We start from the raw sequence: 23,753 nt of genomic DNA, 5'->3' as shown, positions 1-23,753 counted from the left end.
ATGGCACAGGAGAAAGATCAAACGTGTAGAGAAGCTTTCAAGCTAACTGGAGGCGAGGGAGAAGAGAGCTGCCAAGTAAATCATTTAAGAATGGTTTCTAATAGTGTCGTGTGATGCCTGTAGTAAAGAACACTTTGTGACAGTTATGTTTTTTTAAGTTAAATAGGAACTGGTGCTTTATTAATTAAAGCATTATGTATCTTTCATTGAATTCTGGGTTGACATCAGTGGGGAATGAAGTCCTCTTTATGACTAAGAAGTTACTAGGTATTACTAACTTCCCAGCACACATTGCTGGCAGTGTGCCTAGACTATGACTAGTGAGGGCATCATAGTTCAAATTACTTATTGATGCAGAGACAGGGGCTGGTTGTGAGGTTGGTTTTGTGAAGTAGAGCGCAGACCTCGTCTTTGGCCATCAAAACTCAAATACTTTCACTACCAACCTCAAATGGAATTCAACCAACAGCCTAGAATTCAAAGGACTAAATCTAAATGCCCTGACAACCCTACAATACTTCTTGAAACAAGAACTGGCAGAAGGCACTGCTGTCATCCAACCTTTGACCGTTGTTCTATAGTCCAATTTCTGTGTTCTTGCGCATATTTTAGCCTTTTAGTCTTGTTCCCCTTTCTTAACAGAGGTATTCTTACTGCAACACATCCTTTAAGTCCTGATTTCAAGAGTGACCTTAGTACTGTTGATCTGATGGACAACAACACATGTGCAATACACAAGTATTGTGCATCCTTGTTAGACAGCTTTTTGTGTCTTCCAGTCCTGGGTTTGTCAATTACAGATGATGTTTCTCTGTACTTGTTGATTATGCTTTGTATACCAGACCTTGAAAATCGAGTGATGCGAGCTATTTCACTCAATGTTTTTCCTTCTTTATGCAAGTAATGTTGCTATAATAGTAGAAAACACAAGTGGCTTTGAGTAAATTGTTGATGCTCATAATTCATCACAGTAGAGAAATAAAACTTTTGCACAGCATTATATATATATATATATATATATATATATATATATATATATATATATATATATATATATATATATATATATATAACATTAAGTAATTGATGTATCACAGTAAAGTATGTGCAGTCTAAGCAATATTCTCCGATAGCATGTGGCAATATATATGGTGACAAGCCAAATATGAAAATAACCAAGGAAGTATTGAGTTGCATCAAACTTAAATCTGATAGTATGCAGATGGAAAATGTTACTGGACAAGTTAGCTGAAGAGGCACTCTAGAAATTCTCTTGAAATGTAAAACAGCCTCTTACTCCTGGTTCCTGGTTTGAATCCAGACCTTCGTTTTGGTGGTCCACATCACAAAAACCGCCATCAACGAAAATAATGATATAAAGGTATGTGACAGTTTCTATTACACAAAAACATATTCCTCTCATTTACTGTGATACTGCTGTTAACGCATAATACACATAGGATTACAACATCATGAACCGCTTTCTTGGCTGGAAATTCTTGGGATCACTTAAATCTAATTAGTAACCCACTCATTTATATTAAAACCTTACATGTTGCAGCGTTTTTCTTGTATGAAGCCATTTTAATGACCCTGAGCTGAGCACAGTTGCTCTTTGAACCCAAAACATTAACAGCCCTGATTCCCAGTGAGTGAAGGTTTCTGCTCTACTTTGTGTAATAAAACCAAGGCAAATTGTCACAGGTAGTGGAGTGGAATTCTGGCAATTACTTTTGCTACTCGAGCTATGCCCACATTTACCTGCTGAACTTTCTATCTTGCAGTAAAGTTTGCTGCTCTTACAGTCCACCTGCTCGTTTCCTTGGTTACCGAGATGCCATCTATTTCATATTACCCTTTGCTCTTCCTTCTCTTATGCCTTCGTCCATACAAAAGCGTTGTTCATCACAACAGACACCTGCACCCTAAAATGTGACAGGCACATGGTCCATTCTCAGGCCTGTGCTTTGCTATTCTTATAGGCCCACAGCACACTCTGCACAATAATGTTTACCTCATAGAGGCTGCTTATTGATTATCTGTACCGTGCATGTTAGCTGCAGTGCTCCCGGGATCCCAAATACAATAGAACAATGGTTACAAATGCAGAAATGCATTTCAATTGATTATTTTGTTTATAAAATATATACACTGATGGGTCTCAATGTTGTAAGGCTACAGGAGGCAGGGCTTGAAAAACCGCACACACATAATTTTTTACCTCTTATGTGTGCCATAGTTATTAATAACACACAGCCAAAATGTTGTTTTAAAAATAAATTTAGATTATCTACCATACTATCTACTAGGCAAATATGGAATACAAAAATCAGAGAGCTAATGTTTTTTTTTTTTTTTTTTTTTTCTTTTTTCTCAGAACAAATACATTTTTTCAAACTGTCATCAAGAGATAAAAGAAAAGGAGTGCCCCTAATTGGGTATCTGCATTAGTCAGAGATGCAAGGGTGAGGTCCTTGTGTAGGCTAGCTAGGGTTGTTTCTGCATTTTCCTTTATCTGCTCTGTGAATTCGTGGACATCTCTAACAACTTCTGCTAAATGCATCCCAGGGTGATAAGCGCCACACCAGTCCAGTTAATCAGCTGGACTACTGTATAACCTCTTTGAATTAATCTAACCTATATCGATACCCTCAATGCCTGCCTATAAATGAAATTATCCAACCCAACTCCTGTGACTTGTTTGACTTATGGAAATGGGTAGAAGAAAGAAGAAAGCCCTAGGAACTGTTCAATAAAATGGCACTGTCCAGTTGACAGATTCAATTTGGAACGCGGCAATTCCACTCCAGCAGAAACCTGAACGATCATGACAAGTTAATCATTTTAACGAGGCGCAGAAATGTCATTAATAATTCAGCCCACTTCTGACAAAACTCTAACTAAGGTGCCCAGTGACAAGTACTTGAAGTGCATAAGGTCATCCCGGTGACCTCGACTGAAACTCTTACACCCACCCCTTTTTCATTCTAGCAGTTCAAAAGAACAAAACATAGTTAGTACCCTTTAATTGATGACAGATAAACTCAACTTAGCATCAGACATGAAAGTCTGCCGATAGTCCTTTAGCTTAATATGACCTTCACCGCTGCGAGGTTCCACATAAGCAGAGCTCATCAATGTCTCTCTACCTTCTACAAACCAGTAAACGAACTTGAAAAGCTATTGAGCACAGAGAGCTATTGAGGACTTCAGTGCATGTTCGCACTTGGCTTTCCTTTACTGTTACATGTATGGAGATGAACGGTTTTAAAATGAGGGAGATATCCTGGAAGTAAGCTTTCATACAAGCTATCAAGCCAAGTAAAAAAAACAAAACTAAACACAAAAAAGGAATAGAAAAACAAAGTCAGGATGCCTTTTTTTAAACTGACCAACTTCTTTACCTCAACTTTGCAATTCTGTAGACAAACCACGTTTTATTAAGACTTGTGCGGCACTCGTCAGATGAGTACAAAAAATATATTTTAAAAGCTCAATAAAATCGATAGTAATGTGTATCAGAGAGCGGTCAGACACCGTGTGGACTGTTAACAGATGGAATACAGATGATTTCTTCTTCTCTACAACTAACGAACACTTACTTCCATTAGACATCACATGCTGTGCATTACAAGGAGGACACCAAGTGAAAATGTAACGCTTCCTGCCAACTTGAACTTTTGCGTTTTACAAGAACCACTGCATTTTTATTACTTTCTTTTACATCGTCCCACCTGCGGGTAGCAGGAGGAGTAATAGGTTTAGGACTCCTTATAAAACAAACACTCTAATAAGTTGAGAAACATTTTAAGCAATTAGGTTTAGTACATTGTCCTCCACCAAATCTGAATTAATCATATGTTCATTTAGCAGATTAGTGTTCTTTTATTTTTTTTTTTTAGTTTTTTTTTTGCTAAACAACGTTTTTTAAATAGAGTATGTATAGTAACTCCTTCCCAGTCAGAGAAAAAACAATTGAGAGAACTTTTCTGTTCCCAGAAACGGATTGCAAGACGTTGCAGTTGGTGTCCAACAGCTTCAATTGTTAAGAGGACGTAGTATATTTTAAGTCCAATTGTCCATTTTGCATTACTTCCTTCAAGAGAGTAGGAGACACTTCTGTACACAGACATTGCTGTGGTTATGGAATGTGTTATCTAGTCATGCTGTTGATGCTAAATCATTGGGGTCCTTCAAGACGCGATCAAACAAAAGTTTTGAGATCAATCAGCTACTAGGAACTGATCAAGCACTGATGGGCTGAACGTGAAAATGCAGATTTTTGCAGTGTGTAATGTTACCTTGACTATGGATGCTACTGCCAACAATACTAAAATTACATGATCTGTGCTAATAGTATTACAATGTGGTTGCCTGTGCTGTGGTGCCACCATTTCCCAAGTTTCATGGCTCTGTAGTGATTGAGAATGGCAAAGTGGTGAACAAACTTTTTAACCATCTTCTTGGTTTCTACTATAGAACTCATTTTGTGACTGAGTAAAATCCTGGATTAAATAGTTTTAATCATCAAATTCTTTGATTCTTTTTCTATAATGTCTTGTACTTCAATAGTTCAGCTCTGGTGTTCTTATTATACAACTGTTTGCAACATTACAGTACAGTAACTAAACTGTATGAAAATATAAGCTTCCTCATTATGGAAACGTCTTGTTCTATACAATGTTTTGCTCCTCAGTGGAACCAGGATGGTGTACAGTAAAGATGTTAAATATCAAAGCTAAACCATTTTTGATTTGTCATTAACAAAATCTTTATGTACTTATAAAGCAAACATTGTGGGCACGCTGTGGCTCAAGCTTCAATATATTAACATTCGTCTTCCAATACCCATATCTCACTGTAATTTCAGTTTAGCTGCATATTCTAAAAGGCATGCCTACTATCCAGTAAATTAGAATGCGGCTGGAATTAGAGCAATTCCTTACATGCAAGTTATTTCCCTCTGCACAACTTTGTGTCAGACCTCAAATGAAATAACTGACTACACATAGCACTGTAGAAAGAATACACAGTACAGGGGCAATTTCACGTCAAACTAAACTACACTAAAGGAAAAATACTAAAGAAATCAAAAATGCAGAAAAGTTTGATAGAAAAAACATTAAGTTCTTTTATGGTTACTGCACTGAACAACACAAAATACTGTAAAACTTTTAAACTCAAGATCAACATTATGTATTAGTTATCGCCAATTAAAGTACTGATATTACTTTTCATTCTCAAATTGTACACACATGCTGTAGTAGCATGAATTCATAGCATACAAATGTCAATATAAAAAACTCATTCAAAGTGTGTATGCCCACGTACACTTTAATTACAGATTATGGTGGTTAGTCCAGTGCTCTGCCCTTTCACACAGGTGCACACTACGAAACCACAAATAAAATATTGTACTCCTGTTGCAGTTCACATATTAGCCGGTATAATTAATTTGCTAGACCTAGAACCTAGACTGCCAGCATTAGAGTTTCTGCTGTTCTCCTCATTAAATAGTGAAAGGAAATATATTCATTAACATTTCACTCTTTGAGATGATGTTGTTTCATCTGGCAATATCTTGACTTGCATAGATACATTTAGAAGACGAACTTGTTTTGTCATTCAAGTACGATAAGTCAGCAAAGCATAATATAATAGTATCTGAAGCATCAACAATGTAACCAAATGAATCTGCCTTCCTTAATGTGTATGGAAATCCACCCACAATCCTAATGCTCCCATGCCTAGGGTGCTCTGCAACACCTTCCACCCACACACCACACTCGCATCCAACACTAACAAACACAGGAAACAACACTTCATAGCAATCTGTCATTACCTTGTAGCTGAAAGCTCGCTGGTGACAGACTAGATAGCCCGACGTTCAGCACAGGTGTGCAATAGCAATCCAACAGGACCACAGAGCCACAGCACCAAAAAATGACAGCGTGCTGACAGTACCAAATAACCCCAGGCAAGATCTGCATTGAGCTGCATTCACTTCGAAAGCTGAAGTCAAAACATGTGAACAGTTCTCACTTCCTTTTAATGGAGTCTCATAACGCTCAGTAGCAAAGAGGACAGTGTGAACTGGAGGGTATACCTCTGTTTCAACTGTAAACAGGTTGCCTTTTCATGAAAAAAAAAAAGTTAAAACAAAAAGAAAAAAAAAAAATGCTTCTTCCAGTCCAGCCCCACAGAGGTGTGTGCTGGCTCCTATGAGACTCCCAGTGCTATTTGTGAAAGCCCTCAGTGGCCGGAATGGACTTGTGGATAAAGTGAACGCTATGAATGCTGCAGCAGGAGTCCATAAGTATTGCACCCTACTGTTAAGTCATTTGTTCTGAGACACAAATGCAGCGTAGAAAATCTCTGTTCAGAGAAAGGAGTGGGGCTCTTGAAGCAGGAGTTTTGCCATCAAAGAGCAAAACAGGAACACTTTTAAACCCCCTTTAATTAAAAAAGGACTTCTGACAGGTGGCCTGGACCACAAGCACACCCCCACAACAATTCTGCCCTGCCGTAAGGATTAGGGTGTTTGGCCCCTGTGCAGATACAATAAACAAAGATGCAGAGAAATAATATTTGTGTTGTGATCTGGCTTGATAAATATCTGTATCATTAGGACATTCCGTTCACAATGAATGGTGCAGATTGCACTTTGGTATACAGAACTTGACAGATATGGCCTTTTGGTTAAAAGATATCAAAACTACTGAGACACAACTGACAAGCAAAACATTGCACCTTTGGGCCTTCATGTCAAACAAGAGCAAGTATTTCAACTGAAATAACAACACAGACTAATTGTACAGAGGCAGAATTCTAACCCATAGACAGCAGAATAAACCTTCAAATAATAAATATATAACTTACCATTTGAGATTGACTCCCTGGACAGCCATTGATGTCTTCAACCTTCTCATTGGCTAGAAGACACAATAATAAGTGTTGGAAATAAAAATCTATACATACACACACTATAAATATTAGAGAGAGAGAGAGAGAGAGAGAGAGAGAGAGAGAGAGAGAGAGAGAGAGAGAGAGAGAGAGAGAGAGAGAGAGAGAGAGAGAGAGAGATCTATATATACATACATTTCAGGCTCAACAATGCACCCTTGCTGTGGCTGCTGCAGTACTGAGTTCAGCATGTGTTAGGAAATACTAGTCTCAGAAGCACTGAGTTCCAAATGCAGGGGATATAGTAGGAGGAAGTTAAAAAATAACTGCTAATACATCAACCATTGCCAAATAACCGCTAACATCAAATCCACAGCAATTGTCTTTTTCAAGGGCTGGAATAAAAAGTTTCAAGACAGCCCAGAATAAAAAAAAAAAAAAAAAAAAAAAAAAAAAAAAAACTAATAAACAAGCTGTATGAACCACTTCAGCTAGCAAAACACACACATGGGAGGCACATGGTTTCATAGAACTTTTTTGTTTTTTTTAACAACACAGCTTCACGTGTTGGACGACATATTGTGCCATTGCTTGAGTCAGCTAAAAAAGGGCACCTTCTCCTTGGATTGAAAGATTCTCAAGACATATTAGTATATTTACAATGATGTTTACCAATGATCTGGATGATATCTGCCAATAGAACTCCGTCTGCAATGTCCTGCTGTAGGTCCTTGATCAGCCTCTTGTGGCCGGACTTGGCAAGGTAGTGATTGGCCCAATCAGTGTAGATCTGCATTGGGAGAATAAGGAGGATAAAGAATGATGTTTCAAAAGTGAAAGAGGAGGTTATTCTGGATTTCATTATCCAGCTATTGCTGAAAAGGAAACCCTGTGCTAAATAGATTTTTATGATTTTCCTATTTTAGAAATGAGTCACTTTTGTTTAAATACCAGGGCCATTCTGACCACACACGAAAACAAACACAGCGTTCTTTAGGAAAAGTGCTGGTCGCAAATCAGTCAGCCCCTACTCTCTGCAAGTATAACTCGCAAGAAACAGGAAAAGCTTACCACAGTACAGTGCTTAGGGGAATTGTAATTCATCTCAGACTCTGGAAACAGCACACTGTTTAATGACTAAGCAAGAAATATTTATCAACTTGTTTACAAGATCACTTCGGAGTACAAACATTAACACCTGTCTGGAAACCCGCATGCAACCTCCAAATTCTGATTTAAAAAACCAACACCTAACGTACTGAAAAGAAGACAATAAAACAACCTCATTTAATTGTATAGTATGGTTCATATGAGGTTCAATCTGGACAAGTCGAATAGGCGTAGTAGAGCTTTCTGAGGTGTGTAAACTAATGCAAAATTACACTCATATTTCCCACAAAACCCAAGTTCCACAAATATAGGGTATATAAACTCTGCAGATGTGGTAGCATGGCTCCAGGGTTGCAATAAAGTAAACAATATATTGTATATGTTTTCAATTCCTGTAAAACTACATACCTTTTAAGTCATATCACTCGTTAACGTGAGGGTGCTAAGAACCCTCCCTTCCAATCCCACCAGCGATGTTCCTTTATTTTTGTGTTAATTTATTTATTTATTTATTTAAGTAGCAGAGAATACATCCCCCTATGCTACCAATCTTCTTGACCGCCTTCAGAAATATGCTGGGATCTCTGGAACCTGTCCCTCCTGGATGTCCTCTTACCTATCCGGATGCATGCAGTCTGTTTTCTATGCTGGTGTTGCAAACCCAGGTCACTTGTGGTGTCCCCTAAGGATCTGTTCTTGGGCCACTTCTCTTCAATATCTACATGCTTCCCTTGGCTCACCTCATCCGCCAACACAGCCTCATGCTTCACTCCTATGCTGACAACACCCAGCTCTACTTAAAACTCGACCCTGGTAGCCCATCTGCCATGGTCCGGATCACGGCTTGCATTCAAGACAGAGACCTGGATGTCTGACAGTTTTCTTCAGCTGAACACCAGCAAATCTGAACTCCTTCAACCTCTCCTTTGATAACCAACATGGTCAAATCTTCCTTCTACCATCTTTCAAACATCTCCAAAGTCCGTCCCTACCTTTCCCTCCCAGATGCGGAGATACTTTGTCATGCATTTGTCTCCTCTCGACTCGACTACTGCAACTCTCTATATAGTGGTCTCCTGGCACGCACCATAAACAGACTGCAGCTAATCCAGAATCCAGACCCAGACCCTTACTAGATGTAAAAAACGTGATGACATCACCCCCCTATCTTGGCCAGCTGCACTGGCTACCTGTAAAGTTCAGGATTATTTTTAAAACTCTCCTGCTCACCTACAATACCCTTCATCACACATGTCCCGAGTACCTCCTCAATCTGCTGACCCGCTATGTCCCTGCCCATAAGCTGAGGTCCTCCAACTGGCCTGCTTGTTATCCCCTAGGAAAAGTGTATCACCCTTGGAGAAGGAGCCTTAGGCTTCATAGCTCTGACTCTCTGGAACCGTCTCCCAGCTTTGGTGTGTGATGCTCCCACCATCGCTCGCTTTAAATCAACTCTCACTTGCTTAATGTGCTCTTTAAGCCTGATATCTGCTATTAGCTGCTGTGTTGCTGTTACTATTTCATGTATTACGTTACTATCATGTATTATGCACTTTCCACTGTATTTAATGTATTATGCTTTTTTTTTTTTTTTTAAACTGTACATCATGTATTATGCATTTCTCTGTATTTAAAGTATTATGGATTTTCTTCTTGTTACTGCATCTTGTAAAGTGCTTTGTGATGGTGGTTCACGACGAAAGCCGCTATATAAAATAAAGATTGACTGATTGATTGTTTGAACGTCCTCTACTGATCATTAAAGGCATGCAGTGTAAATGTAATCCACTGCTGCAGTTAACGCTGGCTTCTTCAGAGAGCAGAACTCGTGCACTCAATACATTTTACAGAAGACTAACTCAAAGTTTCAGCTTACCCATCAGACCAAAGTAAAAGTTAACCCAAGCTGGCGTTCCAACTGATGAAAGGCAGTGATTCGTTTGTGGTGGGTAAGCATTTCACACTATCTCATAAGACATAGCAGGAGGTTTAAACAACTCTTCATCTGGGGGACTTGATTACGAAATTTGGGCTTCCAGTTTCAATTCACGGTGTCTGTGAAGTTATCCTCTTCGGGATCCAAACAGAGGCCTGTGGAGGTCCATCAGGTGTCTGAACAATAAAATCTGGGTAGTCTTGCTCTGCACTTTTCGGTTGTTGTGGTCTTTAGATTAATCCAAATTGCTAACCAACTGTTTACTCAGTTCCCACCTAATCTGTTTAGCTATGTGGCAGCCACACCAGTTTATTTTAGCTAGTTTAGTTTATAAAACAGGAAAACCCACTTCAACGTATACAACGCTGATTCAATAAGGAAACACTAAACAGCATAAACAATATCAGTTAGCAGGATTGCTTTTGGAAAAATCATTTCCATAGCTGAAGTTGGTTGGTCACTCACTGTTAACTGTTTTCTGTTACTTCTTTTTCTTCTTACTTTAATAAAACAGACATTTATACCCCCTCCATGTCTAATTAACGGTATCCCTTTCTTTCTCTTTTGATAACGTATCTCTGAAAAGCTTCAAAAGGGCACAATTTCAAAGGCTTATTTGTTGTGGTTTTTTGAGCTTTTTCCATAAAATTGAGTTAAAAGGAACAAGTGAAGTGCCACAGTCACACACTTCTTACATCAGAACAGCTTCTAAACCACATTCATACAGTCTCATTAACTCTACGCTGCCTGATACTTCAACACAGATTTCTCAACTTCCTCCAAAAAAAAAAACCTCTGATGCATTTTATATACATAGTTTTAAATGATCTGTTCATGACTAATCTGTCAAGTGCAAGGCTAAGATGATTCGACAATGGCAATGCCCCGGCACTAACACAAGCTTAAGGGCAGGAGCTTCATTCTGGCGTTTGTGTGGTCCTGTTTGCTTCCACAGTCTTTTCTAACCTCAAAAGGCACAATAATTAAAATTGCAATTTGAAACTGCTAAAAAATATAGATCCAAGCAGGCATTTCTGGGAAAGGAGCAGTCATTCAGCATTGCTATGGTGTCCTTTACACATTCTTTATTCACCCCATTTATTATTCACAGAGAAAGGAAGCAAATTAAACAGTGTAGCAAATACCCAAATATAGCAATACACTTCTCTGGCATCTACACGTGTGCTGGAAGAATAGTGCAAGGCACAAATGAGCCGGGTATACTGTTCCTTTCCAAATCATTTTCTGCTTGTTTAACTTACTAATTGTTTAAGCATAAGAATACTTTTGATGTGACTTGTAGGAAATTGCCACTAATTATTGTTAAATAAATTAAGTGTTGTCTTTGAAATTCAGGTGAAACGGTTATATACTGAAGAGCATTTATTTTTTTCTTTTAGGTTTGTTTGCAGGCATTTTTTGTAAATATTTTAAGCTAATGTACACATACTGTATAGCTTTGTTCTCACTTACGGGGGCCACATTTCAAGTACAGCATCCTATCATGTGTTTCTTTTTACTGAAACATAATCGAAAATAATGTACAAAGTACATTTAAAAAAAGTAGTATGCACTCCAATCAAAATAATACTTTAGAATTAAATTATTTCTGATATCAATACAAAGCTATAATAGTATATATATATATATATATATATATATATATATATATATATATATATATATATATATATATATATATATATATACACACACACACACCCCCACACACACACACAATTAAAGCACCACAGAAGCACAACAGCTGCATATCAAAATGATCTACAAGGCATTTCTAAAACAAATAACAGAAATGCATCTGACCCTGTTTCCTACGCGACCCAAAACATTCATAAAATCACTCCAGCATCTTCAATTCCAAAGATGGGCTTTTGTTGCAGCAAGAATCTGCAGCCTTTTAAACAAAACTGATCCGGTCTCTCAAGTCTCTGAACTGTGGCTTACTCAGTTAGGAATGTCATACTGTACCCCACTGTCTCAGTCCGTGGACTCATTTTCTGTTCCTGGTAATAAGCATGACTCGTTTTCTTTCTAGATCATATTTTGCCCTAACCCTGCCTCATTTTTGCACAGCACGGCCGGCACAGAAGTCAAACAGAGAAGCTAAGTCTCACTAATCAATCAGCAGTCCGTCCGTCCGTCCCCCCCCCCAAAAAAAAAAAAATTAATCCAGCCTCCCCATCCATCTCATTGTACCTTGCATGTGCAGAAGACAAGTCATTCTTCAGCATACTCTCTAAAGAAAACAATCTGTTCCACGCCAATGTGACTCGGCTTTGCAGATAGCAGATGGATTGCTTTATAGTCTAGTCACATTGCAGTGCCTATCGGTTTTGCAGGTAATGTAAGTAACGTGCAGTAGCTCCAAACTTCCATTGGGAGGTGTTAGCTAACTGATGGAAGTGAGAAGCTTCTGGCCACAGAACATGCTAGTGCTGAAAAAGAAGCATATATATATCAGCAAGGCCAATGCACGGTTTCAACGCAAACGAATAGTTTTACAATCAAATTCGCAAAATGATCATTGCATTCATTGCCACCAGTCTCTTTTGTTTGTCCCTTCTTTGCAGTAGGACATGAAAGAAAGACACACACAACTACTGTATATTGAAAACAGATGAATTTAGTTTTACTGTCCACATTCAGACAGATGCAAGCAGTTTGCAAATACAGTAAAACTTACAGTATGAGCCACTTTTAGAAGCAAAGCTTATTGATAATCCAGTTTGTTTACCTCAAAAGTAGTTTCACCTCTAGCTCCCCTCCACCCTAGTTAATGCTTCAGGGATGACAGGAGGTTATACATGACTTCACAAGCTCTGTTTTAGCTAAGCTGGCTTTCTGTGTCTACAAAACAGCAGCAACTGTTTAAACAAAGTTTGTTCAGCTATAAGCTGACTTCAGCAATCAACTCAAGCAAGCCATGCAGTTGTTGGAGTGTAGCTTGTGGAGCCAGGCTATATCTTACACACGCAAGTCTTTATTTTCAGAGGAAATGGAAGCGGTCCATCAATATGTGCTTACTGCATCTTAAGTGGTCCCCCAGCTACACTCCATCACTAAAGTAGCCTGCTTTCGAGACGTTCTTTATTGGAAGCCAACTTGTATGGCAATTACAGTATCCAGTTAAGAAGCTATAATTGTAACGAAGTGAAAAATCTGTATTTTCTTTTTTTTTTATTTGTACAAAGTCCTGTTAGACTATTAATGTACCATGAAGTTAATGGGCTTGGTTTATTGAGTGGCATTTTTGATCCAGTGCAAACAAGGAGAAGAGTAATGTCAATGTAGCAAAACTATAGTCCTAGCAAACATTGAATAACGTCTTAGGGCTGCAAGTAGTTTATGAAAAGTTCAGCGACATTAACATTTATTTTTTGATTTTTTTACAAATTGTATACAAATTATAACGGTGACAAAAAATAAATAAAAATAGGCTTTAGCATTTTTTTAATACAAAAGTATTAAAGCAGCTGTGAGTCTCATATCTCTCTAGTGTTGATTTAAATCCCAGGGGCGAAATTCCATAACCTCAGGGATAACATAGTGACTGAAATGTATTAAATTTCATTTTTAATACATAGTACTGAATAAAAACACAATAAACACCTATAATAACTAGTATAGACTAAATATAATATGACACATACATATAAAAAGAATAATACATGTACAAGCATGTACAACACATGCTACCAGTCTAACAATGTCCAGTAACAAGCCTCTATTTCCCTGGTTTTCCCAGAAAATGCTCAATATTCAAAATACTACAATGCAGCATTCAGTAAATGACACTATAGTTGGAGATGTACAATCCTAAATGTTAATACCACCTTAAGCAGTTTGGTAGCAGTGGGACACAGGGAGCTCTTATACCCAGAAGAATATCGAGGAGACGCAGTTCTTAAGTTCCGCTCCGGTATACTTGCACAAAAGGAAAGTAGGCCACAGATCAGAAATCATATTTTCATTTGTATTTGTTTAAAACTGTTTAACCAGGAACACCTCAGTGAGATGAATATATTGAATCGTTTTCTGCAACACCCCAGAAGACGTGCACAACACTTTCAAATGATATCCATATTCATGCATGTTAAAGGAATTCTGCAATACAGAGAAACTATATTCCCCAGTGGGCTGAAGCAGCACTTTTTACTGCACTGTTTAAAGGTATACAGTCTTGTGTATATAGAGTGTAGAGTGTTTTATATATTTCCTTATTTTAAATAAAAGTAAAATATAAAAAAAAAAAAAAATTGCTGTTGGATTTATACTGTATATATGCAACTGAATTATAATTTTATATTGCAAAATTTAAAAAGAGAACAAAACCTGACAGATTTTACTATTAATGCATACTTCATTCTGCAGCCTGGATGAGTTGCTATGCCGATATGGGCTAAGCCTGAGGGCACTGAAAAGACCCCTATAAGCAAAAAAGAGCATTGAACACTCAGAGCAACTAATATGATCTCCAGAGTATCCTGTGAGGATCCCTCAAGAGCAGACATATGAATTCCTTCACAGGCCGAGGGAGAAACAAAGCTGAAGATATGCAGTGCTTCCTGTTGGTGGGCTGGAAGTACTTCACAGTACAAGAGTAAACAGAATGTGTACCTTTTTCACCTTACCCAGGCAGTGAACACAAAAAATTCACAACTGGACTTGGCATAACTGGCATGCAAGCCTTGATACAAGTGGCCTTACCGTCTGTGCCTGCGAGCACACTTTGCACATTTTTGGATTTTGTGTATTTGATGAAAAGCACTTATTGGCACAATCGATGCATGTGTTGTGCACATCTGCCCCCTCCCCTCCCCCTCCCAGTGTAAAGATTAATTTGTGGCCTCCACCTGCTATGACCTCAACGCTCCTCTAGGTCACATCATTAGCTAAACCAGCAGAACCGAGATTCATCCTTGTGACCTGGAGCACATAGAGAGGGATGACATATATTAAAATAGCAGTGGTGTGCTGAACAGTATCCATGCTGGCTTATGCAGGACGAACTCACAATCCAAAAGTTAAAAAGCTGCAGGGTAGTTCCCCCCGTTCCACTCCAGCAAAATCAATCACATTCCAGAACACTGCATTAACGGGGCACTACAAAATTTGGACGTATTTTCTTCAAACATGTCAGTCAATAGTGCGTTGCACACTTCAAAAGACCCTATGAGAAGCCATGCTGGAGCACTGAATATGACTTGCTTGGCCCAGCCAAAGTCCTTAATTAGGACCAGTTACTATAACGGTTTCTGCTGGCAAGTGGATCTTAAGTACTTAACCACTTCAAAATGAGAATGGCCGTGGAACAAGAAACCCAGACAAGGACATTTATCCGAGGAATAAACACCACAATGGCCTTGGCTTTTCATTAGTTCATTTTTTCTCTGAAATGACACACTGACTTTGGGCAATGCAGAATGTTTGAATAAAATTGTTGCGCTTCATGATTTTATATAAGCAATCCTCATACTGCTAGGGGACAAAGGTCACACCACTATTACCCTTTATATAAATCTTACAGAACGTCTTGCAATTAGTATATAAATTACTCTGGTATTTAGTGTGCGTCTTTCCTAGAACAAAGCACCGATGCAAACAGACCCTGATCATTCTTTAAAAGAAATCAAATGTCCTGATTCAAACAGCAATCCTACTGCAGTCTGAGTTTTTACACTACTAGCAGAAAAAAAACATTACTATCAACTATGATACTTGATGCATTTGAGGCATTTGGTTCTTCTCTCACTTGGTATTCTGGTTCATATAGTCAAAATATGAAAAAGCAGTAGGGTCATTCCGTGTTAACTCAACCAGAGCTTCCCACCTCAAGATTTAGATTTTGCTTATATTTTGTGTAGTAGAAGATACAGGTCAGGTATGAAACCAGGCCAAGTATTTAAGTCCAATGATGAAAATTTGCCTTCAAACGCTCATCTATAACTCATGAATGCTTGTTTCAGAACTTTGCAAGAATCCATTTTTAAAGATGATAACAAAGAATAAATAAGAGGTCAACCATACCTCTGTAGCCCTATGACAAACCACTTTTATACACAGATTATACACATTTTATGGCTTTAGTTGTATGGATTTATTTATTTATACGCGTTATGGTTTCTCTTGGTTTAAACTAAAACAACATAAATGCGTGTTGTTCATGTTTGTACATTTATTAAACTGTGAAGGAGACAGAGTACAAAGTCAATTATTTTACCACAAGTCCTTCAAATCCTCATCTATAAGCCCACCAAAGGTCAGTTTAACTCTTGTCTCACATGGGATTTCAGCCCTTCAGCCCATTTTCCATACTTTCATCCTGAGGCCTTTTTGTGGGGTCATTAAATCAGACAGTAAAGTAGGTAGACAGTAGCAGAGCTGTATATAGAAAGTCAATTAAATTATGAGCACATCTAAGCAATGAAAAGTGATATCTCTTCTACTTTAGAAGGAACATGCCCTTAAAAATCACTCAGGAATTTGACAATTGGACAATCTTTCAATTTTAAGCCCCCCAGCAACACAGAAATACTTAAGCAGTGGTACTTATTTTGCATGAATTCTACAGAAGACCTACCTGACTATCTGTACAGAAGCATTCATAGGGCTACTGACAGTCTAAATGTCATTTTTAGATCCTCAAAGTCACTCCAAAATGAGGCGTTTCAAGTATGACCAACCCCCCCACCCACCACCCACCACCACCACCACCACCACCACCACCACAAAAGGGGGTGTATCTCAGCAAATCTTCACCATTGAATTTAAATATTTGGTTTGGATTCATATCTCACCTGTATCTTCCACTACACAAAATATAAGCATAATCTAAATGCTGAGGCAGGGATTCTCCTGGATTTTGGTTTGACACTGAATGACCCAGCATCCCCAACGTCGTTAGTAGTACAGTAACAGTTACAGGACTTAAAGAAACATGGAGTCTTTAGACTAGAGGAAGCTTGTTTACAATATCCAGAGTCTAGCAGAGAAGCAGCAGTGTAAAACCATATATTTTTATTGCATTTTAAAGCTTCCCTTTTAAGTTATACACTTCTTATGCTTTCCTAGTTAGTTTCTCGTGGTACCAAACTGCATGTAGACTCCCCACCCTAGCTCAGAGTTGGCTTAACTCCCTCCAGTTTCTGTCTCAGTTAAAACTTTAAAACAAACCTCTTTCTTGGCTGGCATCCTCGATGTACATACGATGTGGCTTAATGTGTAACCCCTCTTTGTTCTATTGTTGCCAGAGTAAGCCTTGTAATGAGAATGCAGCAGTTTATAGACCTCTTGCTCTTAATCACAGTGAATGTGGATTGTGCAAGAGAACAGAGATTATATCTCAGCGCTTGTTGGTCAGTCTAGGTGAGCCACTATAATACAATTGCGTATTGGGTAATTTCCTAATTTTCCATATCAGGGAAAACAAAAATAATTCTATGTCAGATAACTTAACTGAAAAGGGACTGTTCCAAAACCACTAAATATGCATAACGAAAGAAAATCCTCTTCTGAATTCAAATAAATCCTCTGATGATACAGGGAAACTACAGTATGGTAGCTCAACATTATTATAAAAATGTCAACTAATACTTATTTAAAAGCACACAGAGCTAAATAAATCACAGTAATTCTTATCTAATATTATCATAACGCCACTTTGTACATATATATATACACACACACTTTTTTAAAATTTCATTTAAGAAATGTTCATGACAGGATTGGTAAAGAAAGAATGCAAAACTAAAATGACAATGGTATTCAAGGGGTGCTCTGTGAATGTTGCTCAAGTCACTGTGAAATACGTTTGTTAAAATTTACTGGATTTTTTTCACTACCTTTAAGTCCTTTAAATGAATATTCAGCATCTTTCTCTGTATAGTTAACACCATGGATGTCTTTGTACATGTACCTGTGTTGCAGCACAAGTGGCACAACGCATGTCAGACCTGTTTCAGTTCTCACATTATTGGTAATTCCCTGAAATCTGGTTCATGTAGAAAGATAGAATACAACAGTGCAGGTAAAGTGGTTCCCAAATTTGAGACTGCTCCGAGGCCACAAAGAAAAGAAGAGATCGAAACAAAAAAGACACAGAATAAAAAATATGTCTCAATGGATGCCAAAAACAATACAACCAAAGTTAACAGTACCAAACCAACAACTTGGTGCTGAGAAGTTACAGGCATTCCTTTTTAGCCAATGATAGATCTTTTGGGCAGCGAGCACACTGTAATTAGTAGCTTGCTCGGAGGTTTGTGCGTTTTTCTGTAAATAAATTATGATAGTGCAATATGGAAACAGAAAACATGCAATTTGTGGTCACGGTTCCACAAAGGCCTGCAAACCCCAGTGAGGAGAAAAACTGGAGACCATATGTAAAAAAAAAAACATATAATAAAAAAATAATAAATAATAATAATAATAATAATAATAATAATAATAATAAATAATAATAATAATAATAATAATAATAATAATATAATAAACAAAAATCTGACATTTTTTCTTGGCATGATTCCACAGGCAAAAATAAATCAATAAATAAATAAAATCTTGTAAAATGTGGTGCCTGTTTTTCTTCCAGATGATATACTCAAAAAAACAAAATTCTGTGCTTCCTCTATCTGGCAGCAATATGCTAAACGTTTCAATCATGGGCTTCCACAAATGAAACAATAAGCTCTGTGTCATAAGGTATGCATGATAAAATTAAAATGAAACCGGCAGGGTCTTTTTCTCCTCATCGTGCTACAGTGAACCCTACTGGCCAGATACCGAGCACATTCAGAGTGGATACAAAACAGGGCTGATCTCTGTTCTCCGAGATCGGTAGCCCACCCACCTGCATTGCTCATTGTAAAAGCGATTCTGGCTTTAGGCGTGTGAGATCGGAGGACGCACAAATGCCCTCAGCACGTCTGGGCTGTGTGGGGACCCGCAGTGGTGAGATGAAAAAATGTAGTTGGACATTCCAAATTGGGGGAAACAGAAATAAAAAATAATAATTGGTCACGAAATTTAAAAAATAAATAAATAATGTGTGACATCAGTTTATACCCACATGCAGAAATTATATGGCTAAAGCTTCCGATAACGTGGAGATTTGGAAGCACATTATCAATTCATCTTTATTATTACTTTATTATTATTTATTATTTCAAACACCTTGGATGCCAGACTATATAAAAACTGGAACCCATAATGACATTCTGCTGGTGGAAGGTGGGATGGGGCTGTGTACATGGCCTTCATTATCACTGTAGGATGTGTTAAAATATAATTGCTTTTTCTCACACAAAAAAAAACCCTTGTATTTTAACAAACCATGTCTTGTATTTTTAAACTATGCCTTGTAAATATTCAGAGATTGTCGCGAGTTGCCTTATGTGTCACTTGAGTTCCTGTCGTGCCTCCCAAAAGCGCTAGACTGTCCCTCTCCTTGACTCACAAGTCTGAATCTCAATTCGAGCTGGCATCTCAACAGTCCCTCACATGTCTTTGGAAGCATTTCAGTTGCCAGCTCTTAACAACATAAAAAGAATACAGCATCTGATCATAATCCACAGGGGGAGAGAAAGGTTTGCCAGTACTCTTTCTCCAATTGTTCTGTCTTTATGTATTACCCCTTCTTAATACTCAATACAAAATCCCATTGCTCTCAGAGCACACAGGACAAAAAAAGACCATTGTGAGTGCAAGGTTACCCCATGTTTTTGTTTTGTTTTTCTGTGTTTTTTATCTTCTTAAATGCATTGAAAATTTTAACTGGTAAGAAATAATTCAGAGCTGTAATTTAACCATTCCTACCAGCAACCGAGTTGTGAGGGCTACTAGCTGTGCTTTTCTGGTCATAACAGGATTACCAGCACAATCTGTACAGAACCATATGGGGTCGCACCATAAACTTCCTAAGAGGAATTAGTATTTCAAAATCTCATTGAAACTGCAGTTAAGATCTGGATGAGCATGTGCTCTCTGAAGATGGTACAGGAGCAGTGCCAGTGTCTCCACAGATTCAATTTGGCGGCTGATGTAGCTAATGCTCCCAAATGGAAGCTCCCCCGTGGACTGGGCCATGGCTGGTTTGCAGGGCAGCAGGTGGAGAAACTGCGTGTGCCATGTCTCATCTGTAGATGAAACATTAAGACTTTGGGTTTTCAGGGCCGTACATCTTAACAGTGATGTATTCATAGTAATCTTGCACTTAAGAACCACATATGTCACAGAAGAGCTCAGTCAGGTGACCAGTTAATGGGATTCCTAAAAACATCATCATCACCAAACATTTATAGCCTAGAACCATTATGTACAGCTATGGCCAAATGTTTTGCATCACCCTTTAGAATTAACTAATTTTGCTTCATTAAGTCGAACAAAACCTGTTGGATAATGTTACATTAGTTGCGCACATAAGTTAATCATGAATTCTTGACAAAGTCCGCCCTTATTCATATGAAAAGCTTTATCCCAGACCCTAATGATGTGAATTGTCTATTGTGTTCCCATTCATTGCCTGAAGTGTTACCATCAATTAATGCAATTACATTTGAAATATAAAAGGGAGGCACAGTGAAGTCATACAGCATTGTGATTCTTGTTACAGTGTCACAGCAGTCCTAAACTGTGATCTTTGTCCCAAGAACACCCACACACATGGCCAGTGGATACTCCCCCACCTTGTGCTCACATCACACGACTCTGCCACAAACTATTCAAAAGCTTCCCCAATTACACAAACATAACACACAGCATTTCCCTTGAGATCTTAACTTCCCCTATTTAGGAAGGAGCATGCCATGTCTGTTCACCAAACAAAGTCGTGGTTCCTATTTTTCTTTTACCAGCTGTGAGCATTTTCAAACCCTTGCAGTCCAAAGCGTTTCAACCATCCTCAGATGAATCGCAAGCAGCCCTTCCAAGCTGAAACACTGCTAACGCATTTAGCTTTCTGTATATTTCAATCTTACCTTTCTGTCATCTGGAGAGCTCAGTTCTTATCTCAGTGAGGGCAAATACAACGCCTCTAAATGTTATACACAGCCTCAAACCAGCAAATGGCCTATCAGGAATATGCACAACTGTTACCACCCCCCTAACCACCTAGCTCCACTGACTAAAGTCTATTTCTGACAGCTGTATCAGATTTCTTTTTTTTTCCTATGCTGTCATACACAAAATCTGAAAAATAAATTGTTGTAAAATGATGTTAATCATTCTATACACTTGTAGGATGGAACACATGTGAATATAGGGGGTGTTTTAGGCACTGTTCTTCAAGTAGATAATTGGCCTGCTGGGGAATTATCATGATGGCAAAACCAGCAACAAAAAAAAACAGGGTCTTTGATCACCCTGTGTAAGATGAGGTAATCTCCTCTCAGTGTCAGACAGACCCCCCCCCCCCCCCCTAATGGTACCGAAACTGTTTGTGTTTTTTTGACAACACAAATGGACCAAGAAAGCAGGTATAACGTACGATGTCTTGGTCGACCCAACGATGTGCACACCAAAAGGAGTTATTTCCATCAGTCGTGTCATAACAATATATATATATATATATATATATATATATATATATATATATATATATATACACACACACTCTGTAATTTCTTATGATTACTTACTTTTGAAGGCGTGTGACCATCTCTGGGGCTGTAAATCTTATTATCAACAGTTCAAAGTTTTTGCTAAACTGTTCATAGAAAATAAATCAAACAAACTGGAAGCACTGTAGCAGCATATGTATATATAATGTACACACACACACACACACACAACAGAACTGGCAGAAGAACACAGAAATTGGACAATGGAACAATGGTCAAAGGTGCTTTGGACTGTTGATTTGATGGACAACGACAGCTGTGCCTTCTGCCAGTTCTGTTGTCAATTCAACACTTGTCTTCTTTCTTTTCCTTAAGGATGTTATCTTCAAGTACTGCGCCTCCTTGTTAGACAGCTCTGTGGGTCTTCCAGTCCTGGGTTTGTCAATTACAGATGATGTTTCTCTGTACTTGTTGATTATGCTTTGGATACCACACCTTAAAAATTGACTGATGCGAACTATTTCATGCAATGTTTTTCCTTCTTTATGCAAGTCAAGATTGTTATAATAGTAGAAAAAACTAGTGGAGGCTTTGAGTAAATTGTAACACATCTAAGACCTTTGCACACACACTATAAACATGGTAACATTAAAATAATGGCTGCAAATTCACAACGAACCACATAATGAACGCAGGTCATTAAATTCACATGACTTCACATGAAGTTATTCAGGTGTTATTCAGACAGAATTCATTAATTTGCAGCCATTATTTTAAAGTGTCACCATGGAACTGCGGGTGTAGTCCTGATAAACCTCCAGCAGGGGGAGCTCAATACCTGCAGACAGAGGCGATACAGAGCAGCAAAGCCAGACAGCTTTCCTGGTACTAAACCAGGGTTCACTGTGTATCACAGCTCTCTGAAAACCCGGTGTTTCATACCAGGTACTTCTTGCACAACATCAGCATGGTGTTTTAGATTCTGAGTCTAAACTTATGGCTTCTATGTAAAAGACCTTGCTGGAGGCGTAAGCTGGCGAGAGCTGACAATTTTCAGAATAATTTATAAAAAGAATTTGTGTTGAATACAAATACTTATATCGATTCCACTTTGAATGCTGCCTGTAAAACAATAAAGGATCTTGTAAATTCTCAGAAATGAACTCTTTCACAGCTTTAGCAAATGCCATCACACCAAGAAACACAATGGTCAGGTGGAGATACGGCATCAGCCTAGGCCACAGTCATTCAGGATTTCCTTTCGGGCCTTCTAAAAATTCCCCTCAAAAAAGTAACAGGGCTGACTGAGGGAAGCCATCCTGGATGTGCAGCTCTTTGGAGACTTCCTCCTTGCGCTTTTAGGTGAAAAGTCACCTTCCTGTTTATGTTCCAATGTGACATACCGCAACAGTTTCGAATTAGTGCATACAAGTGTGTCACTGAGAACGTAGACACCATAAAGTGGTTGCTACTCTCTCAGAGCCATTGTATAGCAGCAATAGACGAGTCAAGGAAATGTGCTTTTCACAGAAGGAACATCATACTTTCCAGCTGGCAGTTCTTATATGCTGGATTCTATCCGTTGAACACAGGATCGATTTCAATGGTAAAGAAAGATCCAATTTCCAGGAATATTCTATTCCCCTCATTTATGAGGATAGAGAAATCTGAAGAAAGTTAAATTTGCCAAGGAATTTGTGAAGGACAATGAGGCTACCATCCCTGGTGTTCTTTTAAAGAGTGCCAGTGGATCTCTATAAACATTAGTAGACCTTGATTTTAACAGCTCATCCAAATGGGGCATCTAAAACAGCGTGGTGCCCCCTAAAAAAAACTTTTCAATGAAGAAACCAATTTTCAAGGGCACTACAGTATTAATGTTAAAAGAGCCCCAGCTGTTTTAAACTATTATTAGGTTTATTAGGAATGTGTCTTTATCCAATGCAACTTACAGGTGTAACCATTTTAGGATTTTTCTTACAATATTCTTATTACAATGACTCAAGTATTGTGTGCTTTGAGTTCCGGAACTGCTGTTTAGTTCTTGTTACCTCCATAGATATACATTATATAGGTTAGATCATCCATCCATCTATCCATTATCTGTAACCGCTTAATCCTATAGAGGGGCACGGTGAGCTGGACCCTAACCCAGCACACACAGTGAGCAAGGTAGGACTACACCCTGGATGGGACGCCAGTCTATCACAGGGCAACTAAGAGGCAAT

General features: G+C 38.3%; 1 protein-coding gene across 7 annotated transcripts in view; it reads right to left on the bottom strand.

Annotated features, from left to right (window-relative positions):
- LOC121318047 (neuron navigator 3-like) overlaps positions 1 to 23,753 on the bottom strand; it is a 159,222-nt gene that overhangs the window by 99,465 nt on the left and 36,004 nt on the right. For all 7 annotated transcript variants that reach the window (XM_041254274.1, XM_041254275.1, XM_041254277.1 and 4 more), the window contains exons 2-3: positions 7,576 to 7,693; positions 6,880 to 6,932 (exon numbers count right to left, since the gene is read on the bottom strand). In XM_041254274.1, the coding sequence (XP_041110208.1) occupies positions 6,880 to 6,932; positions 7,576 to 7,693 (171 nt within the window). The remainder of the gene's footprint in view (positions 1 to 6,879; positions 6,933 to 7,575; positions 7,694 to 23,753) is intronic.

Source organism: Polyodon spathula, chromosome 7 (genome assembly GCF_017654505.1).
Source record: "Polyodon spathula isolate WHYD16114869_AA chromosome 7, ASM1765450v1, whole genome shotgun sequence".
Classification (NCBI taxonomy): Eukaryota; Metazoa; Chordata; class Actinopteri; order Acipenseriformes; family Polyodontidae; genus Polyodon; species Polyodon spathula.
This window is presented reverse-complemented; position numbering and strand designations above follow the sequence as displayed.